At 41.3% G+C, this 14,448-nt stretch overlaps 1 protein-coding gene across 1 annotated transcript; it reads right to left on the bottom strand.

Annotated features, from left to right (window-relative positions):
- Nucleotides 1-4,137: 4,137 nt before the first annotated feature.
- On the bottom strand, nt 4,138-5,017 carry LOC122134179 (putative nuclease HARBI1). The gene is made up of 2 exons (XM_042715678.1): nt 4,893-5,017; nt 4,138-4,823 (listed from the first exon to the last, which is right to left on the bottom strand). Exons 1-2 carry the CDS (start codon nt 5,011-5,013, stop codon nt 4,549-4,551), a joined length of 396 nt encoding a protein of 131 aa, XP_042571612.1. The 5' UTR covers nt 5,014-5,017; the 3' UTR covers nt 4,138-4,548.
- Between the last annotated feature and the right edge of the window lie 9,431 nt (nt 5,018-14,448).

Genomic DNA, 14,448 nt, shown 5'->3' with positions numbered 1-14,448 from the left:
TTTTTTAAAGACCAAGCAAAACTATCATTTACAAATACAGTAAATGACTCATTCGACACCATTCATTGCATTCCATTCCATTGACAAACAGTTAAGACACTCCAAGGTGTGAATCTTGCTGAGTGAAATTGCCACTAGTAGCAGTACACATTCCTTACATCACCCAAAGCCTACATTTGGGCCACCATGCATCTCAAACCCTTCCACCATTTGCATGTGACAAAAAATGTTGCAAAATGGACCACCAAGACAAAAGCAACAAAGCCGTGGTGGTGACGGCACCTAACTACAACAGAGACATCACTCTGGGCCATCACCTCCTCATTCCTGGCCTCCAGTAGCTAAATTTGGCAGAACTCGGTGTGTCTTCAGGCTGCTTTTCACACCTGTCACCCCGTCACCATCCATGTCCCAAACTCTGAGATTACGTTTTAATGTCCTGTTGTCGCAGGGCAGAGTCTCTGTGTGTGTTCCCCAGAACTCTCACCATGGGACGCAAGCTAACACAGGGAGATCAAAGTGAGGACATTATGAAAATATTGAAGTTCTGTGATCTTGGTCAGACTGTTGAAGGATAGACAGTGGCCCCAGCAGAGGGTCACCATTGCTAGAAAAATCTTACTAGAGAATCGAAAGACGGAAAGCTTGAACTGTTCTTTTCCTGCTTTTCTCTTACTGGAGATTCTCAGTACAACTGTGTATTATAATGCATTTTATGCATATTAATTAATACTCAATCTTGTCCTTGACAATAATATACCTAAAATGTATGCAATAAGACTGGTATGAGTATGCACATCGGTGTGTTAATTTGTGTTAATGTGTTTCCTCAGTGGATTCACAACTGACAGTTTCCCGAAACCCCTAATTACTTGAATTTGACCACAACGACATAACAGCATATTCTACAATAAAGGATATTCTGAAAATAGCTGCTTCAACATGGTCCAAAATTCTGAATTTTCCATTGCCAGTTGTCTTATTCTATCTTGGCTTAATTTGGGGTTTGGCAGAACAGTACATTAACATGATGTTTACATAACCTGAATATGACCATATTCTGATTAAAATCAGAATATTAAAATCAGAATATTCTTGTTCATGTAAAAGCTGTAACTGAACCTTTTCAATATGTTAAGAAGAATATATGAAGCTTAAAAAAATTAAGGGTGAACGTAAAAAGAAGAATATTCTACATGCATGCTTTGTGATCTGGTCAGAGTTTTGGACGACTTTAAGACTAGTGTAAAAGGCCACACAAAAAGCCCCCTCTCTCTTTCACATGCACCCGCACTTTGGAATGACCCCATGCCTAACCTGAAATGTAACATAACTCTCATTAAAATATTCTGGACTATTTGGAGTGATCATGAGGGTGTATATGGAACAAAGTCCCTCTTGTCTTGTCCAGTCTAGTGGCGAAGATTGGCATGAATGACATAGCTCATTACAGATGACATCATAAAGTTATTCTCTCTTGCCAGATCAGTGAACCCGAGACTAGACCACTGATGCACACTGACAAACACTGATGGACATGATGTTTGTGTCAACAACTTTTATCTAATTTATCTTTATCTAACTTTTATCATTTATCTAATCTTGATGAACAGGAACACACTAAAAAAAAGTAACCTATGACAGTTCCCAGCAAGACTTGTCTCTGGGTGGGCCAAACTGAAGGTGTACCTTGATGACCACTAGTGTTGGTTTTATAGGGCTCCTCTTCAAAGCACATGTTTACAGGGTTCCCAAAGATTGGGCACAGAACACCAGGGATTCTGACAAACACGGACACACACACACACACACACACACACACACACACACACACACACACACACACACACACACACACACACACACACACACACACACACAGAGAGAGAGTTAAGTAGGGCAGCTATGGACCCCTTTCCCAATCCACATTTCTTAATATTCTCATCTCCAGCTCGCAAAGTATTCAGTTTCAGTCCTGTATCTCATAGAGTTGAGTCTCCATGTAAAGTCCTACTTAATTCCCCACCTAATTCAAGTCCCTGATCATCTGAAAAACAAACATCCACACCATGACACTTCATACACCTTTAATCCATTCATTATCATGTGTCATCCCTGTTGCCCAACTACTTTTGAGGGTAATGGACACAAGAAACAAGTTTGGCAACTGCCAAATTCTTGTTGCCAGAGGGAAAACGTTTGTTGAAGTATTCTGTACACTTCAACTGTATCGACTTAATGTTGGTTACAAAATCAGTGAGCAACAACTTTAACTAATAGCACAACCTCTAAGTAATTTCCATAAGATTGAGAGGGGTTTCAATTTTGAAAAGACGTAACACACTTTAAGCTAGTGCCTACCTGGTCACTAATAGACAAGGTATAGTGAAGCTCATGAGTAAGAAGTGGGCAGCTTAAAGCCCCACAATACACGTCGATGGAACAGCTATGAGGCCAAGATGACTTTCATATGGTACAGGCGTCATCATCACTATTCACAGAATCTCTACTGAAACATGAGCCTGTGATCAGGGCAACAGTGTCAGAGCTCTACCTTCCCAAACATTCCCTCTGGACTGAGCCAACTCTTGCCTCCACAACATTCAGCATGACTCACATTCTACTCAACGTCAGAGAGCTGGATCTTTCGAGCAACTTTACAGCCAAATGAATGGCGTACATACAGTATTCATGAAGCACCTCTAATATGCAAACACTGATGTCACTGATGTCCAGTGATTCTTCGTTATTGAAGTCAACTCTTCCATTTGTTGGTATGATGAGGAATTAACCTCAAGGTGTACTTTTGACTTTACTGTGCCAGTTGTTGCAGTGAGGGATGCAAAATTTGACTATTTGAAAACGGTGTCATTTGAATGTTATTTAGCTTAGGGTTAGGGATTTATGCAAATCTTTAACACTAGATATTAAATTCTGGGCTGCAATTTGTTCTACTTTATGCCCCACAGACATGAATGATACCTCCAATCGTTGGCTTGTTGAGGAGAGATATGCTATTATTTTCAATCCAGTAGACTTAAATTGAAGGAGATATCCAAGAGTTTGAGTCCAGAATATCATAGAGACGTGGATCTTCAAAGAGATGGGATCTGTCAACTTGGTCCAAAAAGTAAACCTAAACTGTCCTAAAATTGTACCTTTAGATTTACAACAGCTTGTCACTGGGGCAGTACCCTCAAAGATTAATTGTTGTACATTATCTACCACTAAAAGGTGAATGTTTTTACCATAAGGATAGATAAGGGGTACGATAAGATACAATGGTATGCCCCCAATAGCAAACAAAGGTACACTTTTTGCCCAATTTTATGAGAATGTAGCATGTGAAAGGGGGTTTTATATAAAGTGTTAGCTTTGATGTAACCGATAATGCTGAAAACAACCAGGCATCTGATGACCTGGGGCCTCATTTATAAAACTTTGCGTAGGATTTGCGTCAGAAGTGGCGTACGGATGAAACATAGGACGTGCGCACGCACAGAAATATTCGGATTTATAAAACCGTGCGCACGCACATCCTACGGATTTTTCCCTTAATAAATCACAATCAATTCTAAATGTAGCGCAGCTTTTGCGGCTTCATGACACGCCCATAGTTGCCCATAAATTGTCCGTGAAACGCCCACAAGTTAATATTCATTGATTGCGAAATCATGGCAAACACAGAGAGGAAATCAAAAAAACGTAACTTCACTCAATGTGAAGTAGAAGTTATCGTTGGCGAGGTGGAAAAGAGGAGAAAAATGTTGTTTGGAGGGCACAGTGTGGGCATTACTAATGCCAAAAAGGCACTTGAGTGGCAAACTGTGGCAGACGCCGTAAATGCTGTAGCCTCACAACCTCGGACCGTGGCCGAAATAAAAAAAGAAATGGTCGGACATCAAAGTCGAGGCAAAAAAAAAACGTCTAGCGCTCCATCGCCAGAGTGTGTCTGCCACGGGTGGGGGAAAGGGGACACCGGAGCTGACCCCTCTTGATGAGAGACTGGCGGCAATTATTGGGGAATCCCTATTAAGTGGAGTGGTGACTGAGGCGGAGGGGGACACTGACGCGCCAGATGCACCGGGTGACACAGGTAAGAGAAATAAGTAAAAATGAATGCAGTCAAGTCACATGTATGCAGGCTACACAATTACAGTTTATTAATATAGAACAATTTTATTTCAGTTGCTGGGTGTTCCAGCGGGGCCAGTGGTTACGATGCTGCAGCTGAGCAGCCGTCTGGACCCAGCGTCTCCACGGCACGCGGCTCTCAACCCTCCAGCAGTGGACGTGTCCTCACCGATGCAGTCCTTGAAATGCAGAGGGAAGTCATTAGTTCAATCAGAGAGGTGGCCAAGGAGTTGGGCGAAATCAAGAATGCCCTGACTGAAATAAACTGCACGATGAGGGAATTCTTGAATAAATAATATTTTCCACACCTTTTGTTGTTCTTTACAAGTGACGCATCACTTCCAAACGCTGGCGCACAGCAGCAGCATTTGGCTCAAATGCGTGGGGAGGGGGTTCAGGGTCGGGGCCAACACATCAATCGGCGCCAGGGGGTAGAGGCACGTTTTTAAGCTGTGCCACATTGTGTAGCACAGCACATGCCAGCACGATTTGGCACACCTTTTCAGGCGTGTACAATAACCTCCCTCCAGTGCAGTCGAGGCAGCGCCATCTGCCCTTAAACAGGCCGATGGTGCGCTCCACTATAGCGCGAGCTCGGCTGTGGCACATGTTGTAGTGCCTTTCCTCTGCACTATGTGGGTTGAGGAAAGGCGTAAGCAGCCACTGTTTGAGGGGATATCCACTGTCCCCTGCAAGGATAGTGAAAGGGTTAAGACATTGAAGTACATTAAAATGTGAATGTCTATAATCAAACGTACCTAGAAGCCAGCCATCACGTATAGCACCAGCCTCGAGTCTGCGTCCAACACTGCTGTGTCTTAAAATAAATGAGTCATGGGTTGACCCAGGCCACCGAGCTACTACATTAGTGAGCAACATGTCTGCATCACAAATAATTTGGACATTGATTGAATGAAAATGCTTTCTATTAATGAAAGTATTTTCATTAATGTTCGGTGCCCTTATGGCAACATGAGTGCAGTCAAATAGCACCGATGACATTTGGGAAACCATACATAGCTGCAAATTGAGCTTTCTTGTTTGCCTGTTCACCCGCCGTGTATGGAAACTTTATGGAATCATGGGACGAAGCTATTATGCCTTTTAACACGTCTGGCATTACCCGGCTAAGGGTCGGCTGAGATATTCCTGACCTGTCAGCCAATTCCCTCTGAAAAGTGCCAGTCGCCAGGAATCCTAGCGTTGTTAGGACTTGAAGTGGGACTGGCACGGCGTGGTTCCTCCGAGTGCTCCTCTGTAACGCTGGGCCCAAAAGCCCGCAGAGGTCCAACAGGACGGCTCGAGGAAGTCGGAACCGGCTCATAAGCCACTCGTCCTCGTTTGCCAGCAAGTCTTCTTGCTGTCTAAAGATGCGTTCACTCCGAATTCTTCCATTTGCCACATCTTCTAAGAGCGCAAGATCAGCCATTGTGCGTCATTACGCATTGTGATGGGGCATTTTATTTCCATCCATTTAATTGCATCTGACAAGCTACAGATGTCGGTAATAATCGACGTGGAAATGGGAAATTGTTCAGCGCAAATGTAATTTCTTGTTGCTTTCTGAATGATTTAGCCATACATAGTTTTATCAAAAATAAAACAAACTAAAGGCATATGCATGAATACCATAATTCCGTAGCTTATGAAGAAATGTTTTACTATGAAAACAACTTTCCCCAGTGGACAATTAATCTATCTATCTATCTATCTATCTATCTATCTATCTATCTATCTATCTATCTATCTATCTATCTATCTATCTATCTATCTATCTATCTATCTCCTTAATTATCTATCTATCTGTCTATCTAATTGCAACTATATCTGCTCCGCCAGACGGACACATTGACGAGAATATCAGTTTTTGTACATTATTTCGTTCTGTTAAGTATATTATTTATGAGGATGAATTGCACAACATGCCAATATTGCAGAACATATTTCACTTTTCTTTTTGCAAATATGTGTTCATTTGAATTTCTGTTGTAATTTTCGTTTGATTTTTTTTTTTTGTTTCACTGCTGATCGATCAAACGGGTGTTCGTGTATGCTGTTAATTGTAAGACTTGCTTTGTGAAGTCTTCATGTTATTTATGAGAGGCAGTATTGTCATTTTCACTTTCACTTTCACTTGTTTTCTTCCATCTGCCGACGGTGTCGCCATTTCTCATTTCAGTTTTTGTGCGTACGCCTGGGTCAGAGCTTGCGTGAAGGACCGCACATTTTCCCGTCAAGTTTGCTTTTTATAAATATCAATTATTGCGTAGAGAGTTGCGTACGCCTTCTTTTGTGCGTACGCAACGTTTATAAATGAGGCCCCTGAGCTCTCCTGCGATTCTACCATCACCATTTATCATTTCCTAATTCATAAAAACATAAACGTGGAGGACTTCATTACAAGCACTGAAATACGCTACTCTATATTTGTCTCTTTAATGAGGGTCCAGCATTCCAACAGAGCTTTCGGCATAATCACTGTGTCAAGAACAACTATGCCTGGACACCCCCTCACTCGCACCCATATCATATCCCCAAAACGAACACTGGTCGTCAACAATACGGTATGCATCTGACTCACAGTGCTTTTAACTACACCTTTACTAGCACTACAAACGACAGCCACGAGTTGGAGACAACACTCCGAAACTCCCTTACACAACCGTAAAGGATCCCATAACAGAGTCTTTCCAATGGGGATGACTTTAGGGACGGTGTCAAATGCCAGCTATGAAAGAGCGTGCCGACCGAAGGATTAGCTTTCGAGTGTTATGATCCACCATTGTATTTTTCTTTGCCCTTCTTTCCACCCTGTTTAGATGGCAATTAGTGAACTGCCAAGTTCTGCGGGTGACGTTACTGAGTATTGTTTATAGACAGCTGCTGGCCCCGATAAAAGCTAAGGCCCATTGATGTATTCACCAGCTGTGCTAGTAAGCTTCAGGCTGCCTCCGCTACTCGGTCAAGAGCTGTCCAACCTGAAGAGGGTGACCCCTCGTGTAGCTTGTCATACAGTGACAATTCATTGCTCATTTAGAATAATAAAATGTGCACAGTACGTTTCGGGATGAACTTTGGTGATCAAAAAGCAGTCACAGGGGCGGTACCTTTTCAAGACATACACCTTTGTATTTTATTTTCCCCTAAAGAGTGCATATTAGTAGCTTAAAGGTACAAATTAGTACCTAAATGGTACGTATTAGTACCTTTTGAAAGGGTATCATCAAAACTAGCAGGCACAATGCTTAAAACTTAAACAACAAAACTGCACTTCCACACTCGTATGCATTTTGAATGTACTCCGATACAAAATAGCCTATAAATATACATCACTTCCAAAGCGTTAATGTGTCTTCTCTGTTAAAAACAAGTGCCAAGATGCTGTGATAAATTCCTAAGTCTCAGATGAGTGGGAGTTACTTCTTATATTTTGAGTCGTGCGATGAGAGACGGGCATTAAAAGCAAAAGGCCACATTCCAATGCTGATGTGGTTTGAATTTACACACACACTTCCTGATGTCTAGGATCAACAACCACAAAAGTAGTTCCACAAATGAGATGGTAAACTATAAAGGAGCAGACACCCTCATTAATCTGAAATTAAACACTTGGGTGAGTTTTTTAAGAATGTATTAGAAATATGAGACAATATCCTTTAACAAATTAGACTGTAATTGATAAATGGGGTTGGATTTACATAGCTGGCGTAATGACCCAACTGCAGAGCCCTTCCAGACATGTAAAAGAGGAATACTTCTGAAAGGACATCCCATAATTACTGTAGGAGGATTTGGGATAGGTAGAACAAAACTAGTTGAATTTTTCAAGCTGCAGTACTAGAGTATGGCTTGGCACATAAAACAGTATATATATAACAGTATAGTACATGCATTATTCAATAAACAGAAATATATACATTTTAAACAGATATCTATATTTATATATCTATGTATATGTGTGTGTGTATATATTAAGTTTTAATGTTTTTAAAAGAAGTCTCGTATGCTCACCAATGCTGCATTTACTTGATCAAAAATGCAAACAGTAATATTGTGAAATATTACAATTTAAAATAACTGTTTTTTTTATTACATATTTTAAAATGCCATTTATTCCAGTGATGCAAAGCTGTATTTTCAGCATCATTACTCCAGTCTTCAGTGTCAGTGTTGATTTGCAGATCAATTAATAAAGTTTCTTAATGGATCATCAATGTTGAAAACAGTTTTTGCTGTCCATTTTGCTGTAATTTTTTTTACAAAACAACAAAAAATATTAAGAAGAAAAAAAAACGGTTTCCAGCATTGATTTTAATAAAAGAAAATGTTTCTTGAGCACCAAATCAGTACATAAGATAATTAATATCACAAGCCCTTCATAAGGAGCTTTAAAACAATTAAGCTCCACAAACGTTCATTAAAGGATGCGTGAATCGTCCTCTCCTCAGACAGAAAATGATATCCCTTTGGGTTAAACAGTTAAGCCTCTACTGCATTTCGGTAACATGAAGGGGGAGACGTCTAGCCAGCATGAGCCACCCTAGACTATCAATAAGTAAAGACAATACTGCTGGTCTTTAACAAGACCAGACACTGCAGCTAGAGGACTCGTCCCTTTAAGCCTACAGAGCTGAAGTTAGCAAGACAAACAGCGACTATGACTGACTCCTAGATGACATATTCATAAATCTGTTTTTGGGACTATAATCCCCGTAATGCTGCAACATGGTCGAGCCCACATGTCGAACAGAACCCTCTGTCCACTCATTGTCCATTGTGTAATTCGTTGGTAATGTAATCTAGCACTGGGCCTGTCCAAACACAGAATCAGGGTTGTTGTAAAAATGTCTTGTCAGGGCAGTTCACCATCTTTACAGCTCAAAGCAGGTGTGGGAAGCGCTCGTCCCATCACCGACAAGCATTAGAGCAGCATTTGTAGGCCTACGCATGGAAATATGTTGCTGGAAGTCAATATTTTATGTGATAACACTGGGTGGGTAATTGCATGAAATGTGTATAATAAGTACTAAGAATACACAGTGTAGCGCAAACATAAGCAAAACTTAATTTTAGGATAAATATCACAAAAATATATAAAGAACACCTAAAAAATATATAAAAGAAATTGAAAACATTTTAAAAATAAATCCAGCATATAGCATGAAGAAAGTGAAGCCACTATTCTTCCTTTTCTGGCATGCATTTGTAAATAAAAGTATTTACTGTACAAATAAAGGTAATTTTTTATAAAGATACTTCTTTAAATAAATAAACATGTATTATTGTAACGAGAATCTAATCATCACCACTGAGAATAATAAAAAGTTTAAAGTATTATGGTGAAGAGAATATGAAGAAAATTAGAAAATATGAATGTATCATACAAATAATGTCATACAAATAATGTCATACTGCTAAGTTTTTTTTTATATGATTTTTTTATATTTATATGTAATGTTTACTACGCTTTTATTATATTTAAATGTTTTATATATATATATATATATATATATATATTCTAAATTATTACTTTTATTTAGCATGAAAGCATTAAATTGATCAAAGGTGACAGTAAAGACATTTATAATCTTATATAAGCTTCTATTCTAATTCTATTCTAACATTCTAATTTATTTATATTCTAATTCTTTTTCAATTAAATTGTTATTTTGAACTTTTTGTTCATCAAAAATAAATAAATAAATAAATGCAGAAAAGAGAAAGACGTCAAAAGAGACTTCTTTCAAAACATTATATGTATATAGTTTTTGCATTTGATTTTGGGGTGAATTGGAAGTGATTTTGTCAGACTGCGACTATAGGTTAAATAAATATTTTTTTTGTTTAAATCAGTAAACAAGACTAAAATGTAAAACAATGATTCATGTTTTGTTTGTTTTTTATATCAAGTCAGATATTGTTGTCACTGGATTTATACAAGTGTATTAAGAGTAGTCAAAGCAAACAACATTTGAAGATTGTTTGGGGAATATTTCAGGTGAGATGAGAAACAAGACCAGCAAAACCAGGAACAAGACCGAAAATCTTGAGTGTCTTTGGACAGCTGCACTAAGAAACTCACAGACAAAGACAAAACATGGACAAAAGGCAGGTGGTATCCTCGAAGGAGGTCTACAGCAAGCTGCCCAAATGTATGACAGCTCTGTTGCATCGTTATCTTAGGGCACGCAACACATACCCACCACGATGTACAAGAGCCACAGGTTGTGACCTAAAATGGGAGTCACGCTCGCAAACTTTTTTCTGAATCCAAACTGAAATTTAGCCTGATCCGGGTCTGTTCCCCCAGAGTGTGTGTGCGTAATTTGTTACACTTTAGTTCAGCTCAGGTCATTGTATATGTGTCTGAGAGGAGCAGAGGTCAAGTCAAGAGTGCAGGTCCTGCTGACCCGATGCTGGACGTACACTGTGTGTTCCCCTTTCTTCCATCCAGACCCAACTGGCCCCCGGGGATCTCCCAGTCCCTCGTGTCAGTCATCTGCACTGAGGAGGGCGCAATGACACGGGCCACTGATGAAACAAGAGACGGGTCTACAGGGGAAGAGGGCAGGGGGACACAGCAAAGACCCCAAAGGACAACCAAATCCCTTGGTTTGAGTAGAAAAGGAGCATGTTATCATATATACATACATGACTCTTTTTGGCATCTTCTATGCTGGATTTTAGACAGTGTTTCAAAGAAAAAGCCACATCTGAGGCTGGCAAATAAAAAGTAGTGAGTAAAGTGGCAGCTGATGTATGAAAAAAACACTGACAGCCAATCAGAAACCATCCTGATTTAAAGAGCTTGAGCATTTAAGTGACAGATGACATAAAAACAACAAATGATTATAATAAACAAAGTGCTACTGTGCACTGATGTGGACGCTAATATAGTTATCTTTATACTTATCACTCTTCTTTGAACAGCTTAACTCTGAGTATACAAAACAATATAGTGAAGTAAACTTCTGAGATGAGGTGAAACCTCACCTGAATATATTCATGCATATTTATATCATTAAATCATTTATAAATGTCATTACTGTCATTTTTTATTATTATTTTAATATATCCTTGGAGAATAAAGGTACAGGTCCTTCTCAACAAATTAGCATATTGTGATAAAAGTTCATTATTTTCCATAATGTAATGATAAAAATTAAACTTTCATATATTTTAGATTCATTGCACACCAACTGAAATATTTCAGGTCTTTTATTGTTTTAATACTGATGATTTTGGCATACAGCTCATGAAAAACCCAAAATTCCTATCTCAAAAAATTTGCATATCATGAAAAAGGTTCTCTAAACGAGCTATTAACCTAATCATCTGAATCAACTAATTAACTCTAAACACCTGCAAAAGATTCCTGAGGCTTTTAAAAACTCCCAGCCTGGTTCATTACTCAAAACCGCAATCATGGGTAAGACTGCCGACCTGACTGCTGTCCAGAAGGCCATCATTGACACCCTCAAGCGAGAGGGTAAGACACAGAAAGAAATTTCTGAACGAATAGGCTGTTCCCAGAGTGCTGTATCAAGGCACCTCAGTGGGAAGTCTGTGGGAAGGAAAAAGTGTGACAAAAAACGCTGCACAACGAGAAGAGGTGACCGGACCCTGAGGAAGATTGTGAAGAAGGACCGATTCCAGACCTTGGGGGACCTGCGGAAGCAGTGGACTGAGTCTGGAGTAGAAACATCCAGAGCCACCGTGCACAGGCGTGTGCAGAGGAATGGGCTACAGGTGCCGCATTCCCCAGGTCAAGCCACTTTTGAACCAGAAACAGCGGCAGAAACGCCTGACCTGGGCTACAGAGAAGCAGCACTGGACTGTTGCTCAGTGGTCCAAAGTACTTTTTTCGGATGAAAGCAAATTTTGCATGTCTTCGGAAATCAAGGTGCCAGAGTCTGGAGGGAGACTGGGGAGAAGGAAATGCCAAAATGCCTGAAGTCCAGTGTCAAGTACCCCAGTCAGTGATGGTCTGGGGTGCCATGTCAGCTGCTGGTGTTGGTCCACTGTGTTTTATCAAGGGCAGGGTCAATGCAGCTAGCTATCAGGAGATTTTGGAGCACTTCATGCTTCCATCTGCTGAAAAGCTTTATGGAGATGAAGATTTCGTTTTTCAGCACGACCTGGCACCTGCTCACAGTGCCAAAACCACTGGTAAATGGTTTACTGACCATGGTATTACTGTGCTCAATTGGCCTGCCAACTCTCCTGACCTGAACCCCAGAGAATCTGTGGGATATTGTGAAGAGAAAGTTGAGACGACGCAAGACCCAACACTCTGGATGAGCTTAAGGCCGCTATCGAAGCATCCCTGGGCCTCCATAACACCTCAGCAGTGCCACAGGCTGATTGCCTCCATGCCACGCCGCATTGAAGCAGTCATTTCTGCAAAAGGATTCCCGACCAAGTATTGAGTGCATAACTGAACATAATTATTTGAAGGTTGACTTTTTTTTGTATTAAAAACACCTTTTTCTTTTATTGGTCGGATGAAATATGCTAATTTTTTTTGAGATAGGAATTTTGGGTTTTCATGAGCTGTATGCCAAAATCATCAGCATTAAAACAATAAAAGACCTGAAATATTTCAGTTGGTGTGCAATGAATCTAAAATATATGAGAAAGTTTAGTTTTTTTTTTTTCATTATGTTATGTAATGTAATTTTCTTTTATCACAATATGCTAATTTTTTGAGAAGGACCTGTATTGTTCCTTTCAAAAATGCAAAAATGTCATGGTGTTTCCAAACTTTAAAGAAAGTGATTACGCTCCAGCTACTGTGCTGGAGTGTGGAGCAAGGAGACATGGAGTACATCAACAAGGAAGTTTTTAATGACAAAGGAACCAGGAGAACACACATAGCAGGAGAGGTTGACATAACAATACCAGACAAAGAACTCAAAACAGGAAACACTTTAAATACACAAGACTAGAGGATAATTAACTAAACACAACTGGGAACAAATGAACTGATCAGGGATCCTAATGGGAACAGGAAGGACCAAAAAAGGGCATAAAGATAACCTGGAGCACATGGGGGAAGAAAACACAACACATGACAGGAACAGAGTCTGACATTATTCCCCCCTCCCAGAAGGCGCGTACTTGCGACACACAACATCCAATGGGGAGGATGCCTGAAGTCCCCGTTCGGGGAACCATGGTGGAGCAGGCAGACTAGGAGGCCATGGCGGAGCAAGGAGCTTGGGCGGACATGGTGGATCAGACTGTTCAGGGGCCCATGGCGGATCACACTGTTCCAAAGGCCATGGCAGAGGACCCTCCGAGTCCCCGGCCCCAGCCTCCGACCCGGCCTCTATGGCTGGAGCCCTACTACCCCACCCCCCCAAAAAAATACTTAGGGAGGATTACGGGCTCCGAGGCCCTCCGTGGGCCAGACATAGGGACCATGACCCTCTCTGGGCCTAATTCAGGAACGGGAGCCCTACTTGGGCTAAACTCAGGAACAGGAGCCCTCCATGGGCTAAACTCAGGAACTGGAGCCCTCTCTGGTCTGAACTCGGGAACAGAAGCCCTCACTGGGCCAAACTTGGGGACTGGAGCCCTTCCTAGACTAAACTCGGGGGCAGGAGCCCTCACTGGGCCAAACTTGGGGACTGGAGCCCTTCCTGGGCTAAACTCGGGGGCTGGAGCCAACACTGGAGCCAGTTCTGGGGCTGGAGCTGACACTGGAGTGAGCTCTGGGGCTGGAGCCAGCTCTGGGGCTGAGATGAGGGCTGTGATCTTTTTCTCCTCATCCTCCTCCCTTGGTTACGGGTGAATTGGGTCAAAGGCAGCCAGCGGGCTTGACTTCATAGTGGCCTTGAGTGAGCCACAGCCGGTGGGCTTGAGTGAGAAATGGCCAGCGGTCTTGACTGAGGATGGATGGGACTGCTGTGTGATGCCTCTGGGCTGGCAGAGAGGAGACGGGATCCACTGATGAACCAAACCAGGTTGATGTAATCAGGCAGGGTCCACGTGGACCCTGCCAGTGGCATCTGTGGAGTGATCCCCTCATCCAAACCACCCCATAAACAGTCCACCAGTTGAGGGAAATCCACTCTGAGCAGGTGAGGAACTCCTGGCTGTACTCTTTTCAGGGGATGGCCGTCATGATACACCGGACACACTCATTCAAGGGGATCCATAAAAAAATAAATAAAAGAAAACCCTTACTAAAATGGGGGAAAAAAAACATGGAGAGTTACTGTTTGGTCTGGTATTCAGTCACAGTCACTACTGTGCTGGAGCGTGGAGTGAGGAACAAGGAGACATGGACTATATCAACAAAGAAGTTTT

The sequence above is a fragment of the Cyprinus carpio genome, chromosome A25, assembly GCF_018340385.1.
Source record: "Cyprinus carpio isolate SPL01 chromosome A25, ASM1834038v1, whole genome shotgun sequence".
Lineage (NCBI taxonomy): Eukaryota > Metazoa > Chordata > Actinopteri > Cypriniformes > Cyprinidae > Cyprinus > Cyprinus carpio.
This window is presented reverse-complemented; position numbering and strand designations above follow the sequence as displayed.

Bases quoted from the DNA above. Each gene is read 5' to 3' on its own strand.
- LOC122134179 (XM_042715678.1), bottom strand. From the start codon at position 5,013: ATGTTGCTCACTAATGTAGTAGCTCGGTGGCCTGGGTCAACCCATGAC. The intron at 4,824-4,892 runs GTACGTTTGATT...CTATCCTTGCAG, and splicing joins ACGTGATGGCTGGCTTCTAG to GGGACAGTGGATATCCCCTC.